Source organism: Hakea prostrata, chromosome 9 (assembly GCF_041222555.1).
Source record: "Hakea prostrata isolate BN-2017 chromosome 9, UWA_Hpros_2, whole genome shotgun sequence".
NCBI lineage: Eukaryota > Viridiplantae > Streptophyta > Magnoliopsida > Proteales > Proteaceae > Hakea > Hakea prostrata.
Genome location: NC_142608.1, coordinates 51,926,214 through 51,944,123, shown reverse-complemented (window position 1 = coordinate 51,944,123; position 17,910 = coordinate 51,926,214). Strand labels below are relative to the sequence as shown.

The window sequence follows — 17,910 nt, the reverse complement described above, 5'->3', positions numbered from 1 at the left end:
TTTCAGTTGAGGGTAGTTTGGGGTTTTAAAAACTTATGTAAGGCTAAAAGTAGAATTTAACTAAAAACAATTGTTAAAACAACCTAAAGGGGGTTGAATAGGTTGCAACTAGTGGATTTGCCTAATTTTTTGGTTTAATTGCAAATACCAAGATGTAGTGTAACTTTAGATAAAATTAAAATAGTGTAATCAATCAACAACAACAAGCCTTGTCCCAACTAAATGGGGTCGGCTACATGGATTCTTGCCCTCCAATCAGTTCTGTTCGAGGCCATGCTAGATACAAGGCCTAAGCTATACATATCCTTTCTCACCACTTCTCCTAAGGTTATCTTAGGTCTACCCCTAGCTCTTCTAGTTCCTTCAATATGGATTACATCACTTCTCTGAACAGGAGCATTTATAGGTCTCCGTTGAATGTGCCCGTGCCACCTCAAACGACTTTCTCTAAGCTTATCACTTATGGGAGCAACTCCCAGACCAACTCTAATATGATCGTTTCTTATCTTATCCATCCTAGTTTTGCCACTCATCCATCTTAGCATCCTCATTTCTGCTACACTGAGTTTATCTATATGATTCTTTTTAACAGCCCAACACTCTGCACCCTACATCATAGCTGGTCGAACAACGGTCCTATAAAATTTTCCTTTAAGCTTTAATGGAATATGCCGATCACATAAGACCCCGGACGCACCTCTCCACTTCATCCACCCTATTTTAATTCTTTGGGAAACCTCATCCTCTAAAATAGTGTAATCAATCATTGGACAAATTTTTTTATACTGGTTTGACTTTACAAGTCTACATCCACTCCTGTCTTAATCTTAAGAGAGTATTCCACTAGTGATTCTCTTTCAATACGGTAGTTATATATCAAACCCTTACAATCTATGTTCAATAGGGCCAGAGTATCCTTTATAATCTTTGCTCTAAATAGGGCAATAACCTTCATAATCTTTGTTTGTCCTAAGGCAAAAACACCCTTAATTAGTTCTAATCATCCTAGACTAGAATTCAACAAACACAATACAAGAGATGAAGGATGTTACCTAACAAGGTGTGTGACACTTTACCCCTTGTGTGAGTATGATGCAATGAGAATAAAAGCTTAGCTGAAAATAGATGCACCACAAATGAGACACCAATACCCTTCAATCACCTCAAGCTTGGCTCCAATGAGTTTGCTTAGATACCTTGGTATGTTTTTTAAGGTTGAGTGGGGATGGAAGGCAAAACAAGTGATTCTTCACAATTTGAGAGCTTAAGAGTTGTAGGGGAGTTATTGCTCAATAGGCAAAACAAGTGATTCTTCACAATTTGTAGCAAGTCTCGAATGGGGTTAGTTGGGCTTATAAATATGACATTCAATTGCATGGCCCAACCTCCCAACAGATAGAAATTTCAGTGAAATTTCAGTCCAGATGGACATCTGTCTAATTTAGGCGGAGCTTCATCTAAAAGTAACCATTAAAATATAGCCGTTAGGTTTATTTTTAGCCAGTGAAATTTCTGTCTGGGCTACTATAACCAAACAGAATTTTCATTTGGCATTCTGTGATCAGACGGACGTCCATCTGTAGCACAAAATGACCAGTAAACCCAATCATAGGGACTTAGAGGGGGGGGGAGGGTTTAAGGATTTCTAGCCAACCCTAAGCCATGACATTCTCCTAACATGTCCTAGGTCAATCCAATGACATGATACATGTGCAATTGAATGCAATTACATCTGGGTGTGCATGAGAGTATCCTAAATCTTGAATTTTTCTAAGTCTTCTTGCTTAAGTGTGTTTTGATATTTTTGAATCTTCTTGTGCTTCGATGTTCTTGCTCATTTTGACTCAGACTTGTTGTTCAAGCTTGGCTTGTCTTGTCTTGACTTGGCTTCAAACATTCGATGAGTTGGATTAGGTCCACTTGCTTTCATATTGAACTGGACAATTATGACTCAGTATAGACATTAGTACTTCATGTTTGTTATCATCAAAACTACCCGAGGCTGATGTGACAATGGTGACATGGCATTTTCCAACAAAAATTAACAGAAGGGAGGTGTTTGATATCTTTGTTAGGTAAGAGGGGAGGTAAGTGATATTTACCCTTAAAATTATATACAGTAGATATAGTCAATATAATACACCTCTCTCTCGTGAGGTGTTTAATATCTTTGCTAGGTAAGAGCGGAGGTAAGTGATATTTACCCTTAAAATTACATATATTAGATATAGTCGATATAATAAACCTATGGGAGATAAGTGATATTTACCCTTAAAATTACATATAATAGATATATTTGGTATAATAAACCTCTCTCTCTCTCTCTCTCTCTCTCTCTCTCTCTCTCTCTCTCTCTCTCTCTCTCTCTCTCTCTCTCTCTCTCTCTCTCTCTCTCTCTCTCTCTCTCTCTCTCTCTCTATTTATTTATTTATTTATTTATATACATATAATGGATTTCACCAAAATGTATTGACTGGTATGATAAAATGCTCGATATAACACGATACGTCCATCAAAATCACCTGATAGATATAATACTTGATATTGATGCTCTAAACATTACTTTTAGGATTTTTTTTTTCCAGAAAAAAGTTATAAAACCAGTATTTGGTATTCAATATGTGAAGTTATTTTTTACTTTATAATCTCTTCTTTTTATTGTTATAGAACTGCTTTTCATTTTTCCACCCAAAAAAAAAAAATCCTTATCATTTTTTAATGACAATGGCTGTAATATTAGATTTTTCAAATAGGCAAAGAAGAGAATGATAACTGACATCAATCAAAAAGAGTTTTGTCCAACAATAAAAAGCTAAAGATAATTAGAAGAGGAAAACCATGATCATCTTAAGGGTCATCACAAAATAGGCTCAACATCCAAGTTTTTCATTATATATACTTTTAAATAAATTACATCAATTTCTTTTATGTACTAAAGAATAAATACTTGTGTTGTCACTTGTAATAGAATTCCCCTTTCTTACTGATACAAATTTTTACCATGTTTAATATATATTAGGTTAAGGTCCCTCAAAAATTGACATATGGGATATTGTTTTATCTACTTTGCTTGCTTGCAGTCTATTTGCTCATTATGAACTTTGTTTTTGTTTTTTACTTTTTTTCTGCAGAAAGAGAGAATTCTCATTAAACTACAAGAGAACTTAAGTACATAGTTATACATCTCTCTTTGTCTTGGGTTACAATTGATATCAATTTCCCATTGTAACCCCAAGATAAGAACATGGGTAACAGACTTACGGTAAATAAAAAAGCAACTGAAGCTGGATGTTGTCAACAAAAGAGACACTGAATATATTAGCCACGACCTAGTAGGAGATATGATTAACTGATCCCAAAGTTGTTTGTCTGAAACAACAGAATGAACAGTTAGATAGAGAACTTTAGTCTACTACTACTATAGCTAGAACATTATGGACAATTTTGTAAAGAAGAATTCATGCAAAAATGAAAGCAAACAAATGATAGCCAAATATAAATCCACTTAATGTTTCTTCCCTGTTAAGTATTCTTAATGCGTTTTGGTATATATATCATTCATCACCTAAATCCTTTTATTGCTATTAAGTTGGTTTCAACTATGCAGGTATGAAGGGAAGTTAATAGAGGAAGTTGTTAAAACAATTCGGATTGAATTGCAAAAGAGTCGTTCCATTCTTCCTGACAACCTAGTTGGAATTCAATCTCATATTGAAAATATGCTGGACCGTTTAGACATTGAATCTAATGACCAAAAAACTATAGTGGTCCATGGCCTTGGTGGTATTGGAAAAACAACAATTGCTAAGGCTGTTTATAGTAAAGTCCTCAGTCATTTTGAAGAGCATAAATTCATTGAAGATGTTCGTGACAAGGCTAAAAAGCATGGGATTGAATATTTGCAGAACCAACTTATCACTGATATTTTTGGTCAGGACAAACATAATATTACCAATGTGTCCGATGGAATTCAACTGATCAAGGAAAAATTCCACAATAGAAAAGTTCTTATTGTGCTTGATGATGTGGATAGAAGTGATCAAGTAGAGTCTTTGGTTGGAAATGGTGAATGGTTTAGTATTGGAAGTAGGGTCATTATCACAAGTAGAAGTATGGATATCATAGTTGCCCCAAACCAAAGGACTTATGAACCCCAAGTAATGGACCCAAAAGATTCACTTGTCCTATTCAGCCATTCTGCATTTAGAACTGATAAACCTCCAATTGATTATTTGGATCTTTCAACAAAGATTGTGGAAACTACTGGAGGACTTCCATTGGCTCTTAAAGTTGTAGGTTCATCTCTATATTCAAGGCAGGAAAGATCAAAATGGGAAAATGTGTTAGAGAAATTGCAAAAATTTCCCAATACCAATGTCATGAAAAGCTTGAAAGTAAGTTATGATGAGTTAGATGTTTTGGAGAAACAAATTTTTCTTGATATTGCTTGTTTTTTAATTGGAGAGAATAAAGGCATTGCATGTTACTTTTGGAAAGGGTATGGTTTTTTCGCTGAAGAGGGAGTTGATACTCTCTGTGCAAGGTCGTTGCTAACGATCGATGAATATAATACGCTAAGGATGCATGATCAGCTTCGGGATTTTGGAAGACATCTTGTTCATCAAGAAAATGAACATGAAGCAGGAAAACGTTCTCGAATATGGTCTGAGGAGGAAGCCTTTGAAGTACTCGATACATTGACGGTAGGTTTTGAATAATTTATTATTTTTTTTAATCTTTGTGAGGAGTTTTGTGAATTAAGTATTCTTTTATTCTTACTTAATTGAGGTTGTCATTGTAGGGAACAAGTACGGTTAAAGGACTCCATATTTGGCAAGATAATCTGATTCTGAGTGAAGGAATTGCTTCAATGACAGAACTGGGCTTACTTCATATTGATGATGCATCTTTTTCTAATAACATGTTACCTGAAAGAAATTCTCCTGAGAACATCACTAATTCTTTTTCAAAATTAAGATGGCTTTATTGGAGAACATTTCGTCCGTCTGAATATCGACTGCCCAACTTCCATCCAAAAAAGTTAGTTATTCTTGATCTATCCTATTCTGAAATGTCAGACGAATGGATTGGCTGGAAGCAGATTAAGGTTTGGAGGAATTAATTTTCTACTTCATGTAATTTGTTAATAGCAAAATCTTGCAGGAAGAAAAAAAAAAAAAAAAAAAAAAAAAAGAAGCAAATTTTCTATTTTGTCCTTCTTGAGCTAATTACTACATAAATGCAATTTTGTAGGTGGCTGTATGTCTGAAAGTTCTAAATCTCACGCACTGTTGGAGATTATCTAGAATTCCTGATGTTTCAAGGAATCTACTCCTGGAGGTATTGATTCTTAAATTATGTGAAAAATTGAAGGTGATGGATAAATCCATTTATTATCTCAAGAACTTGATCATATTAGATATGAGTTACTGCTCGTATCTGAAGGATCTGCCGAGTGAAATTTCTCAATTGACGTCACTCAAAAGGCTCGATTTAGAGAGATGTTCCGGTCTAATCACTCTGCCGGAGAAGCTGGGCCACTTGATCTCTTTGGAAGAAATTAATTTAAGTGGTTGCTTTAGTCTAGTGGAGCTCCCAAATGAACTTTGTCGGTTGACTGCTCTCGAAAGTCTCCAATTAAATGAATGCCGCACTCTACAAAAGCTGCCGGAGAAATTGGGTTGCATGACCTCCTTGACAACGCTTCATATGAGTGGCTGCAACCAAATTGAGTCCCTCCCAGGTCTTCCCTCATGTTTGACTAGCCTTGATATTTCAATCTGCCGTACCCTTCGAGATATCTCAGCTCTTCCCTTGAGTTTGACAGGACTTTGTGCCTACCGTTGCCCATCATTGCAAACACTATCAAGTACAACAGGAAGCTTGAGGAATTTACAGAGATTAGATCTTGGTCATTGCATCAGCCTAGAAGAAATTGAAGGTGTCGATGAGAAATTGGATTCCCTGGTGGACTTCAACATTGAAGGCTGTGCAAGATTGAAGAAGATACCAAAACTGAGGGGCTCGAAATATCTAAGGACTTTGCAGCTGCTCTGGAATCACTTCATATCTGATTTTGAAGGTGAGGGGATGGATTCTCTGGAGGCGTTGGTGGTAGCGGACTGCAAATCATTGAGAAAAATACCATACCTGCGAGATTCGAAAAGCTTGAGGAAATTAGAGATTACCGGATGTCCCGTACTGTCCAAGATTGAACACCTTGAGTACTATGAATGCTTACAAGAGTTAAGGATAAATGGGGCCACATCATTAGAGAGATTACCTGCTGATCTTTCAAGGTTGAAAGAGTTGCGGATATTAAAGATTAACGACTGTGGGAAGTTAACCCATATCCCAGGCCTCAGCAGATTGGAGTCCCTGGGAGAGTTGATGATAGCAGATTGCCCACTCATTCCAAGATTATCGGATCTGCCCAACAATTTGAGTAATCTAGAGATCCTAAGCTGCAAGGATCTAAGTGAGATTTGTGGTTTAGACAGGTTGGAATTCTTAGAGGAATTGACTATCCGTTTGTGTGAATCCCTGGAAAGGTTACATAGTCTACCAAAAAGCATAAAGCATCTTGTGATTCGAGACTGCAAATCATTGAGAAAAATACCATACCTGCGAGATTCAAAAAGCTTGAGGAAATTGGAGATCACTGGATGTTCCGTACTGTCCGAGATTGAGCACCTTGAGTACCATGAATGCTTACAAGAGTTAAGGATAAATGGGGCCACATTATTAGAGAGATTACCTGCTGATCTTTCTAGGTTGAAAGAGTTGCGGATATTGAAGATTAACGACTGTGGGAAGTTGACCCATATCCCAGGCCTCAGCAGATTGAAGTCCCTGCGAGAATTGATGATAGCAGATTGCCCACTCATTCCAAGATTATCGGATCTGCCCAACAATTTGAGTAATCTAGAGATTCTAAACTGCAAGAATCTAAGTGAGATTCGTGGTTTTGAGAGGTTGGAGTTCTTAGAGACATTCGATATCTTTCACTGTGAATCTCTGGAGAGATTATATTGTCTGCCAAAAAGCGTCAAGCATCTACTGATTCATGGCTGCAACAATCTTACTGAGATTCAAGGTATGTTCTTGGAAGGGTTGGAGATTAGTGCGTGTGATTCCTTCAAAAAACTTGATCTGTCAAACTTGAAGAATCTGGAGATTGCAAACGTCAAGAATCTAACCGAGATTCATTGCTTTAATGGATTGGATTTCTTAGAGACTTTGAATATTATTGGGTGTGAGTCCTTAGCAAGATTACCAGATCTCTCAAACTTCCAAAATTTAGAGAAGCTAAAGGTCATAAACTGTGAGAAGCTGACTGAGATTCAATCGGGTAACAGACTGACGGAGTCTTTGAAGATCTTGGTTATTGCACAGTGTACATCCTTGGTAAGATGGCCAGATCTCTCAAACTTTCAAAATTTAGCGGAGCTAAATGTCAGATACGGCAAGAACCTAACTGATATCCAAGCTGGTCATGGATTGAAATTCGAACAGACTCTACCATACCCGCAAGACTCGAAAAGGTTAGTGATCAATAGTAGTTTGGAACTGTCCGAGATTGAGCTCCTTGAATATGAATGCTTACAAGAGTTATGGATCCTTAATGCCACATCATTAGAGAGATTACCTGCTGATTTTTCAAGGTTGAAAGAGTTGCGAATATTAAAGATTAACGACTGTGGGAAGTTAACCCGATTCCAGGGCCTCAGCAAATTGGAGTCCCTGCGAGAATTGAGGATTGCAGAGTGCCCACTCATTTCAAGATTACCGGATCTGCCCAACAATTTGAGTAATCTATATATTGAAGGCTGCCACAATCTAAGTGAGAGTTATGGTTTTGACCGGTTGGAATTCTTAGAGAGATTGCATATCCTTGACTGTGAATCTCTGGAGAGATTACATAGTCTGCCAGAAGACTTGAAGCATCTCGTGATTCATGGCTGCAAGAATCTAACTGAGATTCAAGGTATTGGCGACTTGGGGTCCTTGGAAACATTGGATATTAGTGCGTGTGGTTCCTTAAAAATTCTTGATCTGTCAAACCTTGAGAACTTGAACAATCTAAAGATTGCAAACTTTGAGAATCCAACCGAGGGATTGGAATTCTTAAAGACTCTGAATAATATTGGGTTTAGGTCCTTAGAAAGATTACCATGCTGCCAGACGTTGACTGAGATTCTGACACAGTCAAAGAATTTGTTACATCCTTGGAAAAATTACTTGATCTGATACAGTCAAAGAAATTGTTCAAGCTAAATGGTTCGTATGCAGAAGATTATGGATCAGAAGAGAAATTCCAGGCTGTTGGCATATCAGAAACAGAGTATCCATGGGAAGGTACTTCTCTCTCATGCAACGTGTATTGTCTGTTTGTTTGTTTGTTTTTATGTCTGATTAAGCATTGATTTTGGGTGATGACTCAGAGACTTTTTAGTTCTGGTTTATTTCCCTGAAAAGAAGTGTAAAAGTTTCATTTGGAAATGGAAAAGAAAGAGAGGCTAGTCAGCGCAAAGCTGCTTGTTGAGGTCAATTTTGATTGGCTGCATTTTTGCCAATTGCTTATTAAGTACCATTCTTTATATAGGAAGTTGTGGAGGGACGAGGTTTGAATTGAAAACCTCCTTGGTCTTACTGTCTCTATATAGGAAGTTGCCACCAATATACCAAAAAAACTTCCACAAAGAACCTACTGTATAACCAAACTAGGGCCAAATGAAATTTCAACACAAAAATTGGTCATGCTGCATGGCTCTAGATCAATTCACCATATATTTATATCTATGGTTACTTTTACATTGTTTTTGTTTAGTACTACATTCACTGTGATATGGATCACATGCATTCATATTTATCACCTATTATACTGAGAAGTTGTTTTGTGGGAAACAATAGATGCTTTCAGATGATTTGGATTATAGATATATGGAATTTCAAGAATAAAATTCCTATAAGGTTAGTGGAATATAAAATCTAACTACCCATTTATTCCTATAAGTTGCCTGACGACAAATTTAGATTTGTTTGAGTCTCGGATATATTTATCGTTGTATTTTAGGGTTTTGGTGCACAAAATGGGTAGAATCTATGAACCAACATTGTGAAATAGATTTCTACTACAAGTTTGTAGATTTGGTCTGGTCCTTATTCCCATCCATTGAATTGGAGTTAGAACATGGAAAGGAGGCCTAACTACCCTGAATACCCAACCCCCAACCCAAAATTAATTATATAAAGCCCTATTTAAGCCCCTTAACTCAAAAAGTTGGGTTAATTTGAGAGAAGAGAAAAGAGGAAGGAAGATCTTGAAAGTAAGGAGATTAAGGAAGGGTACTATCTTCTTGCACAGTCACCTAGGGCTGTTGTATTCAAGTAATGCTCACTTCTTCTTTATTCTCCTATTCTACAAACTTCAATCGGATTTGATGGGTTCAAACCCTAGAATTTCGTAGATCAAGTCTAGAACTAGGGTGGAAACCAAGGGTTATAAATGTGGGGATTGGATATGCACTCCTCTAGTTGGGAGGAGAAAATCAAAAGGGAATGAGAATAATTGAGGTATGGTCAAATTGGTATTCTTTAGGTTTAAGATTACTAGACTAAGCAAGGGGGCGAAGTTAGGGTTTAACTGTTGTCAGTTGTGGACTAGTTCTGTCAAATCAAGAGAACAAGTATATCTCCAAATTCACATGGATTAATGTGAAACATTTTGATTAAGACTCGTAGAAGAATATCTCCACCAAAGTTGGATCCTTCTAATCTTGTTTGATAGGATAAAAATTTACCACAAACCAAACTAACAAGCAGAAATTGTATTCCAAACCTGGTATTTGTAAAAATCATATTTGAAGTTATCTAATGAATTTTAATCTGAACTTTTTAGGCTGAGTTTTTAAGTAAGTATATACTCCGTGATAAATCAGAAAAGTTTATGAAAAGTCAACAATAGGTTCCGAAGTTGTCTTTCTACTAGGTGTAGAATTTAAATGAATCTAGGCACTCTAGTTTAGCATATCTGAATCTTAACCTCGAAGTTGCTCTTGACTCTAATCTTCTAAGGAATTTATTATTAAAACCATGGAACGAAAGTTCGCTCGGTTCGCTGGGTTCGCTACCCGGCGAACCGGGCGAACTGGCGAAATCTCGGTGAGATTTCGCCGATATTTACCTGAATCATATAATAATATGTTATAAAATTACATGATGACATGATTGATGAGTGATGGCTCGCATGCGTTTAAAGTTTTGAAGTTCAAAAAATTAATAAACTAATATAAATATCCCTGTTATTCTGCAAAAGCGTCAGTAGGTTCAGCCTCATGTTTATCTTTAATATTTTTTATTTCATTTTTTAATAACTCCATTGTTCTCCATCAACCACGTGTGCGTGCGGATCAAATTCACAACTTATAATCTCAAAAAAATCAGAATTCAATCTTCATCACTTCGTCTTCCTCAGTCCTCATCTTCCTCACTTCTCCGTCTGGCGACTCAGCAATCACTTCGTCTTCCTCACTTCTCCGTCCGGCGACTCAGCAATCACTTCGTCTTCCTCACTTCTCCGTCCGGCGACTCAGCAATCACTTCGTCTTCCTCAGTCCTCGTCTTCCTCACTTCTCCGTCCGGCGACTCAACAGTTACAATTAGGGTGCAGCAGACTCTTTCTAATGGCTGGCTTTGCTGAAATCTGTTTTCTTTTTTAACCAAAATCACATAGCAATACCAGAAGACAGAGGCGATGCTTGAATTGATCGAGGAAGACGCGGACTCCTTTGCACAACTAGCGGAAATATACTACAAGGAGCGACCGGAGTTGATATCCATGGTTGAAGATTTCTACCTTGCCCACTGTTCCTTGGCTGAGCAGTTTGATCTTCTAAAATCAGGCAATGGAAACCGACTGTTGGGTTCTCTTCTTCACCGTTTACAGATTTGGAGAAATATCGCCGACGTTCGGCGAGATATCGCCAGTTCGGCAAGAAAAGGCGAGATATCGCCGAGAAATCGGCGATATCCCGCAAATCTAGATTCGCTCCCTTGTTTCGTACTGAATTTCTTTCCATGATTAAAACTCTAGCACAACTAATTCTAAATTTAGATTTATTTGAGTCTGGGATATATTTATAATATATTATAAGGTTTTGGTGCACAAAATAGGGTAGGATCTCTTTACCAAAATTGTGAAATAGATTTCTACTACAAGGTCATGGATTAGGTCCTATACTTTTTGGATTTTATTCCTTAGGTCCTAAGGTGCTTTTGTTTAATATTTGATGCATTTATAGGTCAAGGTTTTATTGTGTGGCAATATTGGACACTTGAAACCTAATCTACATCGACCGTCACTTCAAGTGAGGGGTTGTATGCTAGAATTAGGTTAATGGTCTCTTGTGAATTCTTTTGTTCTAACGTAACTATTGATTGTATTGATGAATACTTTGATCAAGTTCTACTCCAGGCATGCATGCATTGAAACACATGGGGATGGGTATGAATTTATGAGGACGGTTGTATTTAAACAAGTTATATCCCGTCTATTGAATTCCAGTATGATGAACTTCTGTATTTTGATCATGGAGTTGGCTATGGGTGTCAAGGTAAGACTTGACATGTGAATTAAAATTTGTTGGATATGTTCATGCAAGGGTATGGGGGAAGTCGACTAGAAACTCACATCCACACACTTTGTTGCATTTGATTATGATAGATGCATAGCCAATAGAGACCCCTAACACATGCTAGTCGCAAATCCCTGGTTGATTTACTCTTCTGTTGTCATGAGTATGAGCAGACTAAATCACTTGAACCTATTGGTTGTTGTGAGTGAGAGTGTAAACCAAATCCCTTGAGCCTACTAGTTGATGTGAGCAAGATTGGAGACCAAATCCCTTAATCACTCGGTTGATTTACTTTGAAGCATTGAGCCGACTGACTGCAGTAACCAAGTTGATATGAGCAAGAGCAGAGACTAGATCCAATTACCCCTGGTTGATGTGATATGATATGATGAATGAAGACGGACCCCCAAGGGGTTGTCGTAGGTTGCAGCTTGCTCATGCATTTGGATGTGTTTGTGCCTCTCATAAATCACCTCATGGTTTTTCTTTTTATTTATTTATTTATTTTTAATTAACATGATGGTATAGGTGTAGGAGTCCACGTGGAGCAAGTTACTCAGGATTGTGGAGTGAATGGTGGTGTTGTGGCTGTTGAGCAGTTTGATGGTGACCATGGTGCCTCGTGTGCATGCCATTCATGCTTACTCGAAAATCATCTAGTGGACTAGGAGTTTGATAGTATATCAAGACAATGTTAATTATATATTATTTGCTACTTCCATTTGGATTGTGTTATCTTGTTTAATTTGGAGCTTGTACGGGATCAAGTAATTAGTTACCATTAGAACTCCTTAACTATTTGATAGTGCAAGTTGTTTAGATCCTTAATTCTGTTGCCTACGACTTCTGTTGCGAATGAGATGTCTGGTTATGGTACTGCATTTGTGATCCAATGGGGTATTCAACATCATTTACCCAGCCCATTTGAGTGGGGTAAGCAAGGATAATCCACTTTAGTATGATACTTCAAGGTACGTCCCATGGACAAGATAATTGCAACCAGTAAAATATTTATAGTATTCCCTTGAAGAACTTCTATTCTTTCTTAAGTCTCCTACAATGGTTAATTGGAACTTTTTATGGTTTGTAACAAATACTTAATCACTACTACAACTAATTTTTGCCAGTTCAGATCTTGAATCAAATTGGGAACAAGCGGGATAGTCATTTTAACCAACCTGAGCATTTTGTTTGGTAACTTGTGTATGTTCTGTAGTTTATTTAATTGACCATTCAAGTTCTTGTGTCAATGCCTATGTTGACGCCTAGATTCAAACTCAGTACAATTTTTCTTTAGCTAGTATGATAAGGATTATGAGTGAGTAGGATCGTTATTTCCATGATACGTTTTCTTCCCTACTTAATTTAAGGGATGTGTTGTAATTAATATATTCATTACCGGTTTATACCGGTCAAACCAACCTCAGCCGGGTTCAGAGATAAAGGTAAGATGATCGAAGACGTCCAAAGAGGAGCGATGATCTGATGGCCATGATTGAAAGAGTATTATAAGCGGGAAAGTCAATATAAAAGCGAGGGAAGATCCGTAAGAAGGTAAGTCTCTAGAATCAACCAAACTCTAAGCTCACTCTGATTGAACTCCATTACAAGCATTGTAGAAGCTCCAGAGAGCTCTGAAACACTATCTTGACCATACTGACTAGATCATCGGAGACAAGAAGCCGATCAAGACGATCGGCTCCGTTTCTTACTGGTATTCTGTTTCTTTCAGGAGTGAGAGGTTGATCGATCGAAGAGCAAACCAGATCGAATCAGATCTGAGGAGTTCGGTGCAAAAAACTACGGTTCGAGGCGATCGGCAGAAATAGCACCAACAGGATGCATATAAACTGTTTTGTGGATAGTATCCCATTAGGTTCCCCAACTGTCTCTACTTCTAATTTCAGCTCCTTTGTGCATGTGCAATGTATAAAACATTGTCAGATCCACCACAAAATAGACTGTTATCTAGTAATAATACATTACGTCTTTGTGCAATACTTTGTGCATCGCTATCAAACACCCACTGGTTTCAGTTAAACATCCGTTTGTCTATGGTATTAATTGTAAGGGTGGATTTCTTTGAAGACAAGAAAAGTAGAGGTATTACAAAACCTTTTAAGAGTTGTATGGGTTGTATTCCGTAGAAACATAAACATTAATTCTCCTTGATTTTTCATCATCCTCTTGAAGTTTGCCTCGTTATGCCTGAAGAATATCTAGAACATATAAAAACAATTGTTTCACATCAAGGGGCAAAAGAATAATTCAAAAGCATAAGTCAGACAAAAATAAGTGATGTGAAATTGGATAAGCTAACTTTGGGACATTTTTTGGAAGGGATTAAGATCATCTTATAATATTTTGTTGGACTTTGAATTTTTTATTTTTTATTTATAGAGTATGAGAGAACAGTCAGTGAAGAGCTATTGGGTTAACTCACTTATTTTGGTTATTTGCTCAAGTGGCACCTTTCCCAAAATACAACCTCAATTGTAGGTCAATACAAGGTGTTGCTAGCAAGGCCACTCAAAGGTATATCAAAGGTCTGGACTTCAATTCATAGACCTTATGGATACAGTTGCCAATCTAAAACCCAATCTTCCCCACTGTACCTTCAATTCACAGATGAAATTTTGAAGTAAAATCCCAATTTATACATGCAGTAATCCTTTGGCATTAAAGATTTTGCTCAATTTCAGGTCCTACTTTTATCAGATTGATTATTCCCCATTTTCATTTTTCCACTAGTATCCTCCTCTCAGGCTTGAAACTGTACGAAACACTATTGCAGAACTTCTGCTATCTTGAAAAGCACAACTTCTATTACTTACATGAAGAGTCAAATCAATTTTATGTTCTGTGATGGAATTGTAGGTCATGATGGTAGAATTTATTTTAAATAGTAAAAAGTTTCCAAAATCTTAGGGTGATTCTTTACTGTGAGTGATGAACCAAGAAGAAGCTTCAACTTGTTAAGTGAAGCTCGGGAAGGAAATTCTTTTCCTTTCACTGAACTTCAGAAACTAAAGTCTTCTAGTGGAAGAAATATTGACAAAGGTTTGAAAAGAATTCTATATATATATATATATATATTTATTTTTTTGGAATAGGCAAGTTCTATATAGTGGGGATGGGAGTATGACATAATATACTATCAGATAGAATCAAACCCACAACCTCTTCACTAAGAGGTGTAGGTCTTACCAACTGAGCAACCCAGTGACAGTAAGAATTATGTATATTTTGCACTTGGAAATATGATTATTGACAGCCATTCTTATTTACTTACATTTAATGACCTTTAAGAGGAAGCAGTCGTAGCATAGTCATTTGTATAATTAGAGAAAACAATCTCATGGCCATACAACATGGTTAATTTGCATTAGCAATCCACAAAGCTTGCTACTCTTGTCACACTCAAACTTCTATCTTTCAAAAAATCTTTTTGACACCTACAGGATGCGGGAAGAACTTGGCTGCTACCTGGTTAGTATTGAAAGTCATCCTTGAGGGCGGGGGGAATGAATAGGTTGAAACTAGTGATATCGCCTTGTCTTTATAATTAATTAATAATTTAGAAGTTCAGGCAAATAAAGATGCAATAGACACAAGACAAAAGATTTATAGTTGTTCAATTCCAACAAATCTACATCCACTCCCTTCTAGACTTCTAGAAGGATTTCACTTGTATGCTCTTTTCAAACCTCTTGGTCAAGGCAAGAGCACCTAATAATAAATAATAAAGAAATAGGATAAAATGAAAACACCTACAAATACCTTATGGGTGGCATTTCCTTTTGTATAAGATGAATGCAGTGATTAATCATCCTCCAACCTTCAACCTCTACCTTCATATTAACACTTCTGCCTTCTTCAAGAAAAGGGAATGAATCTCTAAAGGGATTTGGATATTGAGGAGGTAAAGTGGCTAGAGAAAAGGCACAATAATATGAGAACTTTTAACAACTTGGCATTCATGCCTCTTTGACAATCATAATGTACCTTTTTTATAGCCCAAAGGTTGAGCCAAAAGGGGTTCCATCCAACACAATAAAACAATCATATTTTTTTAACTCAACATTGACCAGACCATTCTAACCATTAGAATCTAGACGTTGGAGGCCACATGTCTTAATGATCGATTAACAATCGATCAAGGCCTTCAATCGTGGGCTGGTGGTCGACCAAGAGGCTCTCACAGTACGTACAATGTGCTGTCAATAAGGCTATTTTATGTCATGACCTCTGGCAGACAATTTTTGGGCATTTTTAGGGCTTCTAAAAATCATTTTGAAATTTCGTCTATATCTTTAAGGACTGACTCAATAGTCCTCTTTGCCCATATGATTAATTCTACGAAAATACTAACTTGGGAAATGCATGCAATGTAATTACATTTTGGTACCTTCCTAATTCATATGCATGGTCTTCAAGCAAAGTATATCTACACTCTTGAGTCTTTGATTGTACTGGTCTTTGAATTGTAATTGCACATTGGTAGATCTATTCTTTGGTTGATCCACTGAATCAACATTGTCATCTGATTCAGTGCTATAATCTTAATCACTTCCTCCATTATTCATGTCTCCTATATCTGGTGGTTTTGAGTGGCTGTGGAGTACCATGTCTTTGCCAACATCCCTTCTTCAAATAGGCTTCGTCAAATCAAGTACATTCATCTTATTTGGATAAACATTTTCCCAGTCCAACCGCGTTGTACTAAGATTAAAACTCTCTTCTCTAATCTCTCTCTACCTCATGTCGAATCATTTGGAATGTTGTAGACTCTTAGTTCATTATGAGGAGTTCGAGCACTTTCATGAAGATCCTCTTCCATATAACTGGAAATATTCAAATTTACTCGAAATTCCCCCATTACCATTCACATCGCCCACCTAGCATTAACTTGTGATACTTGGTAAGTTATTGGTTACTCCACACCATCAGAGGTATTTAAATTTAAATCCCTATTTTCTTAGAAATTTTCCCATTTCCATTCACATTGCCCAGTTGGCATTGACTGGTTGTGGTTAGTAAATTTGACTCCTCAATTTGTTGCCAACTATCTATTGTCCCTCCTTTGCCAGAGTCGCGAATTGATTCCTTTCCCATTCCCTACCTGAATTAGCACCTATGTTTTCCACGTTAGAATTGCCACGTTGCTTCCTATACACCACCACCACACTCCTCCAACCCAGAACAACATTCCTCTAGGAATATCGACGATACTTTTATTGTTGACCACCCTCCACTGCTCATAAGTGTCCTGCCATCGCTTGAGCCTACTTTTCTCCACCAAAAGTATTATTCCGACTCACTACCTCTACATGTCCATTACTTACCAAATAAATATTATACTCTTTCTGGTGCCCAAAACATTCACATTCATAACAAAGCAAGTGAAGAGATTCGTCTTCATTCATCTTGTTAGAGGGCATTTCGGGAAACAAAAGTGGGGCTCGAGATTTAGTGCACACTAAATCTCTAATAGGGTACTGGTGGTTTGATTCTATATTGCACTCTTCTTTCTTAGTTTTGAAGTTGAATGTAATGAGGAAACTATATTATAAATATAGAAGTAATTTTGTGGAGTTCCTCAATTGATTAAGGCACCTCTCATTCCCAATCTTCTTCTTCTTCTTCTTCTTTCATCTGTTTTTTGCTACTCTTTCCTTTGTCTTCTTCATCTCAATCTCTCTTTCTCTACTTTATACCATACTTTACATGGCTTCAAAGCTGTAGGAGTTCCTTTACTTTTCAATTCTAAACATCATTGGTACAAAAAACTATTTCTCGAGTAAGAGAAGGAACCACACTTGATAGGAGAGTAGGATTCCATACGTTAAAGGGGGGAGGGGGGGCAGCACCGTACACTGCACTCTTGTCGATGTATAGTGAAAGATTTGAAGCAACACCTCACACTGCAACTTTATGAGAAAACTTGGTTGAAGAATATTGTCTGAGTTTGATCGGTTTTGAAGAGGCACAACTCTTGGAAAGTCTCAATAGAGGTTTGTATCATCTTTGTGTTCTTCTTCAGGGGGAGAAGTGTTTGATTCCCTTTTGCCTTATTGTTGCCAAAGTTGTGCCGGAATTTCTTCCTTTTTCCGGTGGAGACTTATCTGCAATTTAACGGAGAAACTTTCTGCGATTTAGTGAAGAGAAGGTGTTAGCGTTGAATTCAATCTTTAGTTATTTGGTTTAGTTTGATGGTTTAAACCTACTAGTTCAGTCTATTTTACTTGCTTTAGTCATTAATTTTGTTGATTTA

General features: G+C 37.1%; 1 protein-coding gene across 1 annotated transcript in view; it reads left to right on the top strand.

Moving 5' to 3' along the window:
* LOC149005489 (disease resistance protein RPV1-like) overlaps nt 1-3,880 on the top strand; it is a 28,228-nt gene extending 24,348 nt beyond the window's left edge. The window contains exons 2-3 of the mRNA XM_089135924.1: nt 3,608-3,783; nt 3,876-3,880. Coding sequence (XP_088992050.1) covers nt 3,608-3,783; nt 3,876-3,880 — 181 coding nt within the window. The remainder of the gene's footprint in view (nt 1-3,607; nt 3,784-3,875) is intronic.
* The last annotated feature ends 14,030 nt before the right edge of the window (nt 3,881-17,910 follow it).